Genomic DNA, 15,324 nt, shown 5'->3' with positions numbered 1-15,324 from the left:
AGAATGGGTGGTTAGTGTATTCATTCAGACAGGATGGGCTGAGTGACGTCTTTGTGTTCTGCAACTTATCCGTAGTTTTGTTCCGGGGCTCTTTTAGCATTCTCAATGATGTGTGGATGGAAGAAAATTTAAGACATGTAGCAGATTAACATCCCATTTGCGTTGCATCTTTCTCACCATTCCACTTAAACACACTGGAACTGAGATAAGTACAGCATCCAGCCTGTTCCCACCAGATGGCAGCATTAGTCACAAGCTCCAGGCAATCTTCGCATGACTCCGTAAAATTACATTTCCGTATTCCGTTCTGGGCACTTTGTTTATGCAAAAAAGGAGTGAATTTCTGACACCACTAAGCAGAGATGTGTGCGAATACAAGAGCATTAATGCTGGAAATCCCAATTACAATTTTACAAGAGAGGGGAAAAAAAGCAACTAATTATATTCTGAGCTAATGTTTTGGGAGGCTTGTCTACACGTCATGGTTGGATAGTCACTTGATTGGGTGCCTGTGTATAAAAGCCAGGTCCGCTGGGCTTGCTGTTTAGTTCATTATCCGAAGTGAATTGCTTTCTGTGCAATTGACGGGGGGGGAAAAAAAAAAAAGTGGTAGGGAAGAGGGAACACAAGTATACACAGGAATATATTTTGATGAAAAATGCAAAGCTGTGCGAAATCCTGGGGGTTCCTGGTCGGCTCAGTGGGCTTGCGGTCCACCTGCCCGAAAGTTAGGGCTTTTGCCGGGGGCAGCTTGGCTATATGCAGACGCAGCCCCCGGGGAAATCCCGAGCAGCGGACCGGTAGCGGCGTTCGATCCCTGGGCTCCAGCCCTCCCCATCCCCACGCTAGCAGCAGGTTGATAGACAGAATTTTGCCCAGGCACGATGACTTCTCAGAGAGGCACATTGGACCAGGAGACAAAGAGAAAAAAGAAATGCTGGACACTCTGGGACTGGCGGTAACAGCAGCACGGTTGCTTTTATCTTTGTTGTGTGACTTAATTTTTCATACTGCTTCCAAATTTTGGTTTGTGGTTGATGATTAAGTACTTACTGGACTTTTTTTTTTACAACTTTCATTGTTTGCTCATATTTAAGCCATTCATATAATATTTTTTCCAGTTTACTCCGTCGTTCGTCAGAGACAGCAGCACATGTTACAGATGCTGGTTTTGCAATTGAGAATTGGGTTGGGGGAAACGACCCAAAAAAAACCCCCTTTAATTAACATGGCAAACTTTTTTTTTATTTTTTTGTTTTGCCTCTTGGCAGTTACTTTTGGATCTGGCTGGGGACGCGGGGGGACGAGTGGAGAAAGGAGAGCTGTGTACATTGAACACTGACTGCGTTACTTGTATATAATCTTTTTGCTATTCATTTCTTGTTCCCGTTCAGTGTATTGACGAACTTATCGACAAGACTGTCCCTGCCAGCATCCGTCTCACAAGACCCCTGAAAATGGACGATCCCGTGTGTGAGTAAAATGCACTTTTTGTAATTAGGATTGTTATTTTCCCGAATTATGTTTTTCTCTAACTTTGGCTAGGAAGGTTAACATTGCCGAGTTGTGCAATATTATGTTGCCCCGGACATTGGCGTTGCAAAATAAATGTCAACGCGCGACCCGGGTCTCATAACCTTATTAGGTATAGGTGAAGCCTGGTGTGTCTGTTCTTTCTACAAATCATCTGAAGGGGAGAAGGGGGAGGGGATGGCAATGATAAGCCGCTTTTTAAACGCCTCGTTTCTCCAGCTCCAGCGCCCCTGTGTACAGTTCAGGCTGGCTCGTCCGAGATTTCATCAACCCAGGGGTAGGCATGGAGCCCAGGACATGACTGTGGATTATATTTTTAAATCCACGTCCTCTTCCTCACTTTCACTCCCGTTGCATCAGAGAATTCCTCCCCATCACACAAGTACACAAACAGCCAGGACCTTTTTTAAAAGGTGTATGGAATTTTGTTGGTAATGTTTGCAGTGAGGGTCGAGAAGCCGAGCTGATAGTGTTTGAAACCTTCTATCCGAGTTGGGAGGTGGTGGCTCGATGTTCATCAGGCGTGATCGCTTGCTAAAAGGGACGCAATTCTGCTTTGGAAAGTGATGTAGCCTGATTATCAGGGAAAAAGCAGCTGATTTCTCCCGGCCGAGCCAGACTGCAATGTTGCCCTTAAGTCAGCCAGAACTAAATCTTGTTAACTGCTTTTAGTCCTGTGAGCTGATTTTTAAATGCCTTTAATAAAATATCCTTATCAAGGAGTAACTTAACAAATACAATCCTCCTTCCCACCCCACCACTAGAGGGAAAGGAATTGTTCTGTTTCTCTGGATTGTACAGAGCCATGTAGTATTCTTATGTAGAAAGTATTTACTAAGATGCTGAAAATTGGAAGCAAAATAAAAACATGCATGCCCAATAGGTCAGGCACTATCTGCACAAAATTTTTGGGTGAAGAACTTAGTCAGAACTGGAAGAAGTTAGAAATGTAACATGTTTTAATTGAGGCTGGAAAAGTGGGGTAAGAAGAAAGGCCTGTGATAGGGCAGAAAGCAGACGAAATTAAACAGCAAGGATGTTGGGGCAAAACAAGATGTGGAAATAGGACAAGTAAAGATGGGTCTAGAGGTAGTGTAAATAGGAATAACAGAACCCCAACCAACAGCTGCACTCTGTGGAGGCTATAATCTGAAGCTGCTGAACTTAGAGTCCAGAATATTGTGCAATGGCCAGCTGAAAGAGGAGGTGCTGTTCCTGGTCTTGTATTTGTGTTTACAGAACAACATTGTAGGCTGAGGACAGGAGATCAGAGTGGGCGTTAGAGAAGTCAAATGTAGATGACAGGAAGCTCAGCATCTTGTTTGTGGATTGGATAGGGATTCTGACAAAACTGCCACCCCATCAGTATTGGTCTCCCCACTGAATGAAGTTTACTAAATGGAAAGAAGCACAAGTAAATTGTTTTTCCAATCTTCATGGTATGTTTGGGATAGTCGGAAAAGTAGAACAAGTGGTGTTGGCTGTACTTTTGCCATAAGGGACGAGGGTATGACAGTGGGGGGCTAATTGAAGGTTCAATTAGTGTGGTGAAGAATGACCCTAGGGCCCCTTGCTTACTCCTTGAATGGAGGTCCAGCAAATTCCTGTCTTTCACCATCCTTACTGCTTGGCTAAATTTATTCTCACATTGAATAACTTTTTCTTTGGATGCCACTCACTTCCTTGAAATCAAAGGTACTGCTTTAGGAACCTGTAAGGGCAGTAATTATGCCTGCATTTTTATGGGGTATGTGCAACATTTCTTGTTCAAGGCTTAACTGGGTCACCTAACTTGCCCCTTTTTTGCCAGCACATTCATGATTGTATCCATGCTGTCTCCTGAACTGGAACAAACTTAGCTTTGAGTTTTCCTCGTTCACAAGACCCAACTCTGACTCGACTCTTCTCTTCCCTTCTTTAATTCCCACCTCCATCTCTGGGGTTGGGATACCTTGGAAAATGTACTGTAAGCCTACAACTACTTTGACTACCCTTCCTCCAACCCTGCATTTTTTTAAGGACTCTGTTTCATTCTCTCAATTTTATTGTCTCATCAGTTTTCACTATCTTCTACACCAGTGTTTCCAAAAGGTCTTTCACTTTCCTATGTTAAAGATGATCCTCCTTTATGGTTTATAGGATCTTTGACCATGTCTCCTCCATTTGCAGCACTTCTGTCCTCCTCCACCCATCCATCCCTACCTCCCTGAATCAGAATAGGCTCTCCTTTCATCAGCTTCCACATTCAAAAGATTGAACATGTCATTTCTGTAACCTCCAGCACAATGCCAACAGTAAACTTATCTGTCACCACAATTTCACCCACCACTTCAGCATCCAGAAGAAACTGTTGACCCCCCACAACACCTGACCCTAAATGGCCTACCTTGTATCCTTAGCACTGACCCATGTTTCTGGATTCCCTGGTCATTGGGACTATCCTGCCTGTGTTTATTGTCATTTGGGGTGGCATGGTGACTCTCAGTGCCAGGGACCTGGGCTTTATTCCACCCTTGGGCCACTGTCTGTGTGGAGTTTGCACATTCTCCCCATGTCTGTGTGGGTTTCCTCAGGGTGCTCCAGTTTCCTCCCACTGCCCAAAGATGTGCAGGTTAGGTGGATTGGCCATGCTAAATTGCCCATAGTGTTCAGGGATGTGTAGATTAGGTGAGTTATAGGGGGGATGGGTCTGGGTGGGATGCTCTGAGGGTTGGTGTGGACTTGTTGGGCCGAAGGGCCTGTTTCCACACTAGGGAATCTATGAATGAATCTAGTCTCTCTTTGAATTTCTAATCCATGAATTGTTGCAGTCCTTAATGATGTATACTCTGTGCCTTTATTGCCAAGGGTAATCGCTTACCTCCCGTCAGGAATTCATTCCATTCATTTGTCCACATTTGGACACAGGCTGCAATAGACCCAACTGATTCAGGGGGAAACCTAGACTGAGCATGTTGTTGATGAGTAAATGCCATTTAAGAACACTGTCGATGACAGCTTACTGATTGAGCATAGACTAGGGCAATAGTTGGCCTAGTTGGATTTGACTTGCTTTTCATGGACAGGACACACCTGAGCAGTAATTAACTTTGTGAAATGTCCATGTTCCAGAAAGGGCAGTTGTGGTACAGTTTCCCTACCTCTGAGCCACGAGGCCTGCATTCAAGTCCCATCTGGTCCAAAGCTGTGTCATAACATCTCTGAACAGGGTGATCAAAATATATGGCCTTGTAGCTGTGGTGAACAGCTTGGGCTAGAGGTGCACTTAGTTCTGGAGCACAAGTTTTCAGACAAGATGTTATCAGGGCTTTTGGTCTTGCTTGTGGTAGTAGATGGCCTTCCTAGGCCCTGAATTGTCAGTCAGACACTTGTAATTGCTGGGCTGTTCCCTAATAATGTGAAAACTCAGCTCACAGATAAGTAACTTGGAAATGGTAAACAATGGAATTAAATTTCAATGCAAGAAGCTTTTTTTAATCGCCTGGGCTCATTTGAAAAATGTTTTGGAAACACATGAATTAAGAACAGTGGATGACTCATTCCCTTTACCCTGCTCTGCATTCAGTAAGATCATGGGTGATCTGATTGTGGCCTCAACTTCAAATTTCTGCCCATCCTCTGATAATGCCATCTTTGAGGATGGAGATCCTTGAACTTTCTCCTCCCACTTAGTTATTACCATCACCATTAAGAGCTGGATGTGGCAGGACTACAGCTTTAGTCCGATCTGTTGTCTTTGGGATTGCTTAGCTCTGTTTATTACATACTTCTGCTTGGCAGGCATGTATTCCCATGTTGTAGCTTCACCAGGTTGGTTAATAGACATTGTCACTTGAAAGTAGACAGGCTGCTGCACCTTAAGCCCAGGTTGATAGCTAGTTTGTTAGCAAAATATAGGATTTGACACATTGCTAAACTGTGCCGTGTACTATGATTTGGAATCATAGAATCCCTATTGTGTGGAAAAGGCCATTCAGCCCATTGTCTGCATGGACCCTCCAAACAACATCAAACCTAGACCTGGCCTCAGCCCTCACTGTTCCTGTAACACCACATTTGTCATGGCTCAGCCACCGAGCCTGCACATCCCTGGACACTATAGGGCAATTTAGCATGGCCAATATACCTAAACCCCACATGTTTGGACTGGGAGGAAACTGGAGCACCCAGAAGAAATCGGCACAGACACAAGGAGAATGTACAAACTCCATGCAGATAGTCACCCAAGGCTGAAATTGTACCCTGGTCTGTGGCACTGAGGCAACAGTGCTAACCACTGAACCATTGTATAGCCCCTTAATTTAGAATTGAGACTGCTACTGTTTTCTAATCAACATAAATCTCAAGTATTGAGAAACACTAGACCAGGTTTTTCTTTCTGAATAACAAAGGTCATAATTGTCTGTTATAATGTATATGCAAATTACACTTAAACTTCAGGCAGTGGCAGATGCAGTGATTCACTGATGTCCTAGTATTTGTCTGACTTGTGCCACTTTGTCATTTGCTTGATAAGAAATATCACGTTATTGCTCATTCCTGATACAAATTCATTGAATAGAATGATGTGCATGTATTAGCCCAAAGATACAAAATAAACCTGCCACAGCCAAAAAAGAAAAGAGACCTATTCAATAAAATGTGACTTATTTTCAGCAAAGTTAATTCTTAGTACGAGTGCAAATACCCATGAAGCATATGATGGTTTTAAATTACTAACAAACAACTAATTTGGCACTGAAAATTAATTACTGAAGTATGGATTCTCATTTAGGTTTTTAAGTTTCTAAATTTTTCTTCTCTAATCTTAAACTCTTTCAGTACCTGAATTGAGCTGAGCTTACTATGAATGACTACACTTGTCAACAATTTGGCATTTGACTAACTAGTATCAAGTCAATGGAAATCGGGAATAAAGCTCTGCACTATTTGAAGTCAAATCTAACATAAAGTAGTGGTTGCACTTGTCAATCATGCAATTTCCAGGACACCTCAGTAGATATTTTTCTGAGCAACCTGTTCAGAGGTGTTATTACACCCACTGGAGTAGGTGGGGCTTGAACTCAGGACTCTTAGTCTCTTACTAGCAATGCACCTTTCGAGCCTTAGACACTGAAGCGGCCCATATCCAAATGTAGTAAGACTCTGGCTTGGTCTGTCAGGTGGCAACTGAAATTCACACCACATTAGTGCCATGCAGTGACTATTTCAAATAAGGTAATCTAACTACTGACTCTTGATATTCAACGGCTTTATATCGATAAATCTTCTAATGTCAACAGCTTGGTGGTCACCATTGACCAGGAACGGAGCTGGACTAACGATAGAAATATTGTGGTTACATAAGATGGTCAGAGGCTAGGAATTCTGTTGAGTAACTCACCTGACACAAGCCTGTCAATCATCGGGATTACAAGTCATTGTGCTGAAGTAACCTCCAACACCAGTGAAGGTGCTCGGAACCATCCAGGGCAAAGCATATTGCTTGATTATGCCCCTATCTATTACCTTCAACATTCACTTCCTCCTGTACTGACACAAGATGCACTGCAGCAACTTCCTAAGACACCTTTGACAACACTTTCCAATCCCATGGCCCCTACCACCTAGAAGGACATTGGATGCAGATACACGGGAACACCACTTGCAAGTTCTCCTCCAAGCAGCTCACCATCCTGGCCTGAAGCAATGTAAGCATTCCTTCACCTTTTGCCAGGTAAACATCTTGGAACTCTCCCTCCAGCAGCACTGAATATTACAACACCACTGCAGTTCCAAGAAAGTAACTCACTGCCACCTTCTCCAGTGCAGTGGGGAGGGCTCAGCAGAAGTTGAAGTTTCCAGAACAAATAAGAAGGAATGAAGAGAATCTGGAAGCTAACTTGAAGCACAGCAGATAATGGAACAGATTGCTAATGCAGGACTGAGGGAGTGTACTTAAATGCATGCAGTATACAAAACAAGGTAAATTAACTTGTACTGCAGATTGAAATTGGGGGGTTCAGGGCTAAGAATGAAATATCGAAGGATACATGCTGTATGGAACACATGGGCAGAGGGGCTGCCTTAAGAAATTAAATTAAATAGCAAGTGATATAGTGAGCAAGTGTAGGATCTGTGTGGTTAGAGTGGAGGGACCGGAAAAGGCGAAAAAAAACCAAAGGTCGTTGTGAACAGGCCTGTTAGCAGTAGTCGGGATGGGGGTGGGGGAAGGAAACAAATCAGGTGACAATGCGTACAAGAAAGGTACTATTACAATGATCATGGGGGTGCTTCAATATTGGGCTGGTAATGGATCCCAAAGAAAGAAATTCATGGAAAGACTGCTCCAATTTAAACAAAATTGTGCAGTTTGTGATAGACCTCCCTAGGGAACTGGCAATTATGGATTTGATAATGTGATGAGGCAGACTTGATTAGGGAGCTTGGGGTGAAGGAACCCCTAGGGTGCATTGACCATAATATGATAGAATTCATCTTGCAGTTTTAGATGGAGAAGCTGGAATCAGATGTAACAGTATTGCAGTTGAGTAAAGGTAACTACAAAAGGGAGGACAAGGAAGTCAGGGACAGCATAAAAGCAAAAGAAAATTCATACAATGTGGTGAAGATTTGTGGGAAGCCAGAGGATTGGGCAGCCTTTAAAAACCAGCAGAGGACAACTAAAAATCAATAGGAGGAGCAAGATGAAACATCGGGGTAAGCTACCTAGTAACGTTAAAGATTACAAGTGGTTTTTTAAGATATCTAAAAGGCAAGAGTGGACATTTGATGGCTGGGGTAATAGTAAAGGGGAACAAAAATGGCAGATGAATTGAATAGGTACTTTGCATCAATTTTCAGTGGAAGACATGATACCTGAACCTAGAGAGTGAGGGATAGAGGGGAGTGTAGTGGCTGTCACTAAGGAGACAGTTCTGATGAGATCAAAAAGTCTGAAGCTGAATAATTCTGACCAGATGGACTATACCCATGAGTTCTGAAGGAGATTGCTGAGGAGATTTGTAGAGGCATTGATGGTGAGGAAGGGAGGGAGGCAAAAGACTGGAAACTGTAGGTCTATTTGCCTGACATTGGTTGTTAGTAAGATTTTAAAGTGCATTAGCAAGGATGAGATTGCAGAGTACTTGGAAGTGCAAAGTAAAATAGGGCTGAGTCAGCATAGCTTCATGCCTGACAATTCTGTTAGAATTGTTTGTGGAGGCAATGAGCAAGTTAAAGGAGAGCCAGTGGACATGATTTATTCAGACTTCCAGAAGGCCTTTGACAATGTGCTGCTCAAGAGGCTGCTAAATAAGATAAGAGCCCATGGTGTTAGGGGCAAAGTACTGACATGGATAGAGTTGGCTGACTGGCAAAAAGTGGAGAGTAGGGATGAAGGGGATCCCTTCCAGGATCGCAGGCCATGACTAATGGAGTTCTGCAGGAGTCAGTATTGGATCCACAACTGTTCATGTTATACATTAACAATCTGGATGAAGGAACTAAGGGCATTGTTGCTAAGTTTGTAGGTGACACAAGGATAGATGGAGGGGCAGGTAGTGTCGAGGAAGTTGGAATGCTGCAGAGGACTTGGACAGCCTAGGAGAGTAGGCAAAGTAGTGGCAGAGGGAATACAATGTGGCAGTGTTAGGGTATGTTGGTAGGAAGAATAGTGGAATAGACTATATTTTCTAAATGGGGAAAGGCCTCCATAATCTGAGGCACATTAGGACGTGCAATTCCTAGTTCAGGGCTCTCGAGGTTAACACGTAACTTCAGTAGTCAGTTAGGAAGGCAAATGCAGTGTTAGCATTGAGGTAGTAGGAACTGCAGATGCTGGAGAATCTGAGCTGTTACATTCTAATCCTCTGGAAATGAATGCTAAGAACGGGGATGCCCTGTTGAGGCTGTACAAGGCTCTGGTCGGATCACATTTGGAATATTGTGACCAGCTTTGGGCCCTGTATTTAAGGAAGGATGTACTGGTGTTGGAGGGAGTCCAGAGGGGGTTTGCAAGGATGATCCTGGGGATGAAGAGCGTATCATATGAAGAGCAGTTGAGGACTCTGGCTGTACTTGGGAAGTTTAGAAGGATGAGGGGGAGATCTGATTGAAACTCTCAGAATACTGAGCACTGGGATAGAGTGGATGTTTCCACTAGTAGGACAGACTAGGACCCAAGAGCACAAGCCTCAATGAAGGGATGACCCCTTAGAACAGATGAGGAGGAGTCAACAGTGTGGAGATGGAGGAACACAGGTCAGGTAGCATCAGAGGAGCAGGAAAGTTGACGTTTCGGGTCAGGACCCTTCAGAACTGGGGAGAGGGAAGGGAGCTGGGAAATAGAGGGAGGAGGAGTGGGGCTGGAGGAGGGGAGGTGGGATGGTGATAAGATGTAGTTGGGGGTTAAGTAGAGATTGGTCAATGGGCTAGGTGGGGAAGAAGATGGATGGGTTGTCAGGTCAAGGGGGTGGGGATGAGGGAGGGTTGGACATGGGATGAGGCTGGGACTGGGGAGATTTTAAAATTGAATTGTCTGGTCAGGCTGTAGGCTCCCGAGGTGGAATATGAGGTGTTGCTCCTCCAGTTTGCGGGTCATTGTGGCACTGGAGGAGGCCCAGGATAGACATGTCGTCAAGGCAGTGGGAGGGGGAGTTGAAATAGTTTGTGACCTGTCAATTATTGTGTACAGAATGCAGATGCTTCACAAAACGATCCTGGAGTCTTTGCTTGGCCTCTCCGATTATAGAAGAGGCCACATTGGGAGCAACGGATACAGTAGACCAGGTTGGAAGATGTACAAGTGAACTCCTATCAGCTATGGAAAGTGTTTTGGGCCTTGAATGAAGGTGTAGGGGTAGATGTAACACTTCCTGTGGTTGCAGGGAAAGGTGGTGGGTGTGGTGGGGTTAGTGGGGACTGGAGCAGACGGTGACTCAGTAAGTGGCCCCTACAAAAAGCAGATGGGATGGGGAGGGAAATGTCTGATTGTATGTGGTGGAGAATGATGTACCGGATGTGGAGTTTGGCAGGGTGATGTGAGGACCGGGGGAATCTGTCCTTTATTTTAGTTGCAGGGAGGGGAATACTGGGCAGAATTGCAAGAAATGCAAGTGCTGCAGTTGAGGGCATTTTTCCTCATTGGAGAGGGGAAGCTGCAGATCTCCGAAATAGGAGGACGTCTGGGAGTGGAACGCTTTCTTGGAGCAGATACAGCAGAGTCGGAGGAATTGGAAGTATGGGATTGCCATCTTGGAGGAGGATAGGTGAGAGGAAGTGTAGCCCAGGTAGCTATGGGAGTCAGTGGGCTTGAAATAGTCTATGTTGAGGCGGTTACCAGAGATGGAGAGGTCCTGGAAGGAGAGAGGTATCAGATGGTCCAAATGAATTTGAGTTTGGTGTGAAAGGTGTTAGTAAAGCTGATGAACTGTTCCAACTCCTTGTGGGACCATGAGGCAGTGCCAATACAGTGGTATCGTTGAGTGAGTTATAACCCCACTGCAAAGCCTCTTCCAAAGATGCACACCTTGAAGTTGTCATCCTCCCACCAGAAAGATCTCACTGGATCTCTCTCCCACTCGTCCCCTGTTCTGAAGAAGGGTCCTGACCCAAAACGTCAGCTTCCCTGCTCCTCTGCTGCTGCCTGACCTGCGTTCCTCCAGCTCCACACTGCATTTGCATTAACTCTAACTCCAGCATCTGCAGCTCTTGGTATCTTAGATGAGGAAATTCTTCAGAGGGTGGTGAATCAGTCGGTTCACTACTACAAAAAGCTGCGGAGGGGAGGTCATTGAGTGTACTTAAGACCATGATAGGTTCTTGATTTGGTAAAGGGATCAAGGATTACAGGGAGAAGGCAAAAGAATGGGGTTGAGAAACATATCAGCTGTGATTGAATGGCAGAGCAGACTCATTGGACTGAATAGCCTAATTCTGCTCTGATATCTTTATAGTCTAAGTACACATTGTATGATGGGTACACAGTTCAAATGATTAAGGTAGGTTTAGGACTTATCATATCTATTCCAAATATTGATAACTTGTGTTGTGGAAGCTAATTCTTATCTTCATTTTTAGAAGCAGCAATGGGCAAATACTAGCTTGCTCTGAATGAATTAAGATAGGTCAGTAGGCATTGTCATCTAAGTGTGTTATTCTTGTGGTTACTAAGTTGGGGGATTGTTATGGTTATTGCTACTGTTCCAGAGAGCAGATTTGAAAGATTCTCTTTTCACAAGGTTGTAGCACAAAGGGCCTTTTTTATTAAAGCTAGATGTATAATGATTGCTGCTTATCTGATGTCGTCTATCATATTAACTTTATTGCAGGAGTCGGTCATTATGTGCCTGTGTACAGTACTTTTCATGCTTTGATAAACTGCCATATAAAAGGATTGCCACTTACACTCCCATGTCCTCCATTAGTGAATTATAATCTCCCATTGTATGTGAATAGTTGCTGCAGTATATTATTTGGAATACGTTGATTGCATATTGACCAGAGTTGAAGAGTTAAGTACTATTGAAACAAATGACTTGCATTGATTTTTAATATTGTCTGAGTGACGTGGGTGATGAGGAATGTGGCAGAATCTGAGGTCTGGCAAGACCTGCCTCAACATTGGGGTCCACCTCTATCCATCTTTTTACACTTTTCACAAGTGGTGTGGTGGGTTTCTTGCTAAGCATTGGCAAGCTGCCAATTTAAAGGGAACTGTTGATTTGTTAAACACCTTGAAGGCCAAATTCTTCTCATTATTCTGCTTTCTATCTTATTAAACTCTCCAAAAAAGCTAGACATCAAGCACATGTGACATGGAAATCAGCACACCTACCTGGTGGATTCAGGTCATGTTGCTCCTAATGACCTCCACATTGTTCACAGCAAAATTGCAACTGAGCACAATCCATGGGCACCAGATACATGGACCTTGTGTCTGCCAACCCATCATGGCACTTCTGATGCACAGGCCTATGCTACAGGTAATGACATTCAAAGGCTGCTGCAGGGAGACTGGCCAGAACAGAGATCCAGCTCATGGATTGGACCAGGCTGCATCTTAAGGTTGTTTACTTGCTCTTTTTAAGCACTCGTTTACTTCGCCACTACCTGCCTGCTTACAACATTTTATCTTCCATCCCCATGCTATGCCTGTTAGCTGAGCTTCAGCCAGATCCAAAGGCAGTCACTTTTGAGGTGCTCTTTAGCGCAGATACTCCAACAGGCTACCTCTCTCGAGGGATTTTTTTGGGTGGAAGGAACATTGTGATGAAAGGTCAACAACTTGGTTGTCTAATGCATACAGCATATGCATGGTGCCTCTGTAGCCAACAGTTGCATATTCATGCAACCAAGTGGATATGTTTCAAACTGGTGGGGGCTAGTCAGTCAAGGGGACTGCACTATGGGTCAGGGGATCATGGTACTATCAGGCCCATGGGCTGTTCACATCCAAATTGGAGGCTTTGCAATGGCCATTCATTCACTTTGAACCCACAATGTCAGTGGAACTGTCCGTGCAGGGGAATATTTAATCACTTGGAGTCTCATACCATTTAGCTGGTGACTTGCAAACAGTGGTCAGGTGTCTGGCCAGTCAAGTTTCAGGGCTGTTCCACAAAGTTGTCACCAAGTCTAGGGCAAAAAACAGTCCTGGGTTCCATTCCTCAATGAGGGCAGAGCCTGGTGCTTATGGCCTTCAATCTGTATTTTCAGATTGAGATGTATTTTCAGCTATCCACTTGAAATTTGGTGGGAATTAGTGACTGTGCTGTGGTTGAAAATGCAAATAACTTACAATAAGGTGCCACATGAGGGTTTTGCAGAAACCTAGCCGTTTGAGAGGCACTTCGTGTCTAAGACATTGTCCAGTGAATCAGGATCACTTTTAAGAATGCAGGATCCAAATTTGCTGAATTTAGGAGCAGATACACGAAGCCACCAATTGCAAAGCTCAGCTGCATTTCACTAGCAATCAATGCCCATTTGCTACACGAAATATATGCACAGTGAAGGTGCTGAGGGGGTCAGATGTTGGTCAAATGCAACTTGCTATATGCTGTTGGTGCTTGCACATTTAAACTTGGGCATCATAGTAATGTTAAAATTATCAACAATAACACTGTCAGTTACAAAAGGCCACTGCTGGTTGAAGGGGAACAGTTACTTGTCCAATATCCAAGGGTCCTTTGAGCCGCAGCACAATGTCATCACCTGTAACAATTATCTGTATTCAGAGCAGTAAGAAGGTGGGTGTTTGTGGGTCTTGGATGGTGAGGTTGTCAGACTGTAGACCATCCCTTCCCAATGATACTGGGTGGTCACTCAGCCAGCACAACTCCAAGTTGTCACATGCTGACCCTGATGTGGATGGTGGAGACTGCTCCCTCATACAGGTGTGGCATGTGAAGTGAAGTGTAATCTGATCTTACCTGCAGGATGCATCACCTGACAGTTCTGAGTGCCCCTTCTGTATTTGGAACCTTTCCACTGAGGACATGTTGACTCTGGCTGCCTTCCTCAGAAGGTGACTACAGATGCAAGAAGAGCAGGGCCAATGACCAGTCAGGAGCAACAGCAAGTGGCATGATGGATAAAGAGCACCCATCTCAGGGACAGGTCACTGCTCATGACCCTTGGAGTGCACAGAAATTCACATTGTCTGGTCTTGACTCCATTTTCTGGGATTGAGTAACATGCAGTATCAATGCAAGCTTTGAATATTTTGAGACACTGTACTATAATTATGCTGGAGCAAGAACTGAGGGTTACAGGAGTGGGAGGCCAGTTAGCTTTACAGCAGGAGAAGAGATAATGCTGGAATCTATTATTTAGGACATAACAGGGCACTTAAATCAGTGAGTGTGCAGAATTGACATGGATTGTTGAAAAGAAAGATAAATTAAAATAAATGTTAGTTTTTTTTGAGGATGTAATGACAAGGCTACATAGATGGGAATTAGTGACTGTGTAGTGTATTTGAATTTTCAAGCCACTCATGACAAGGTGCCACATAAGGAGGGTTTTGCAGAAACTTGGAGTTCATGGGATTGAGGGTAATACTTGCACGGATTGAAGATTTGTTAACCCAAAAAAAGGAACAGAGGTCCTTTTCAGGTTAACTAGCAGCATATCCCAGGGATTAGTGCTTGAGCCATAGCTATTTGCAGTTGTGATGCTGGTATTGTGATAATCATAACTTACCTGTCAAACTGTATTTAGCACTGAATTTTCCAGAACTGACTTCTTTCAAAAGTGGGTATTGAACCGTTGCTAAGGTGGCTGCTGACAATGGTGTAACTTTTTTGCAATTGCTGAATGGACCCTTCTAGTCTTTGGAATGTTCCTAATTGAATGAACATTGGATGGGTGGCCCTCTGAACAGTCATACAAAGATGACAAATAACCATAGCATTCAAATCTGTTACTTGCAGATGTATTTAAAAACTCAATGGATATACAAACTTCTTGTCGCAAAATTCAAAACCTAGCAAAAGGAGCTCTTGAGCAACCAGTCAAATCAAAAAAGCTGGTGTGAATGACCATAATCATGCTCCATTTTACAGCAATTGCTTCTAACTTTAAATCACTTTGGACTCTCAATTGGGTGTTGATCATGCAATTTAATGTATCAGACAACAAATCCTTTACTTCAAGAGCCAGAAAGGTACCAGTCAATCTCTGAGCAAGATTGCAACAGAAAGAACAGTAATGTGTGCTTTAAACTGGATTGCAGTCTCCAAGTCTTCAGTCTGCTCCTTTAAGTCTCCTCGGTGGAAAAACCATGTCCTGATAAGACAACCAGTAGCT

At 43.9% G+C, this 15,324-nt stretch overlaps 1 protein-coding gene across 1 annotated transcript in view; it reads left to right on the top strand.

Moving 5' to 3' along the window:
• The first annotated feature begins 565 nt into the window (after nt 1-565).
• The window catches only part of gldc (glycine dehydrogenase (decarboxylating)), a 172,267-nt gene continuing 157,508 nt past the window's right edge, over nt 566-15,324 (top strand). The window contains exons 1-2 of the mRNA XM_048595226.1: nt 566-958; nt 1,395-1,473. Of these exons, the coding sequence (XP_048451183.1) occupies nt 659-958; nt 1,395-1,473 (379 nt within the window). The 5' untranslated portion in view covers nt 566-658. The remainder of the gene's footprint in view (nt 959-1,394; nt 1,474-15,324) is intronic.

The sequence above is a fragment of the Rhincodon typus genome, chromosome 3 (genome assembly GCF_021869965.1).
Source record: "Rhincodon typus isolate 14 chromosome 3, sRhiTyp1.1, whole genome shotgun sequence".
NCBI lineage: Eukaryota > Metazoa > Chordata > Chondrichthyes > Orectolobiformes > Rhincodontidae > Rhincodon > Rhincodon typus.
The sequence above is the reverse complement of the archived record's forward strand: the minus strand, read 5'-3'. Positions and strand labels throughout refer to the sequence as shown.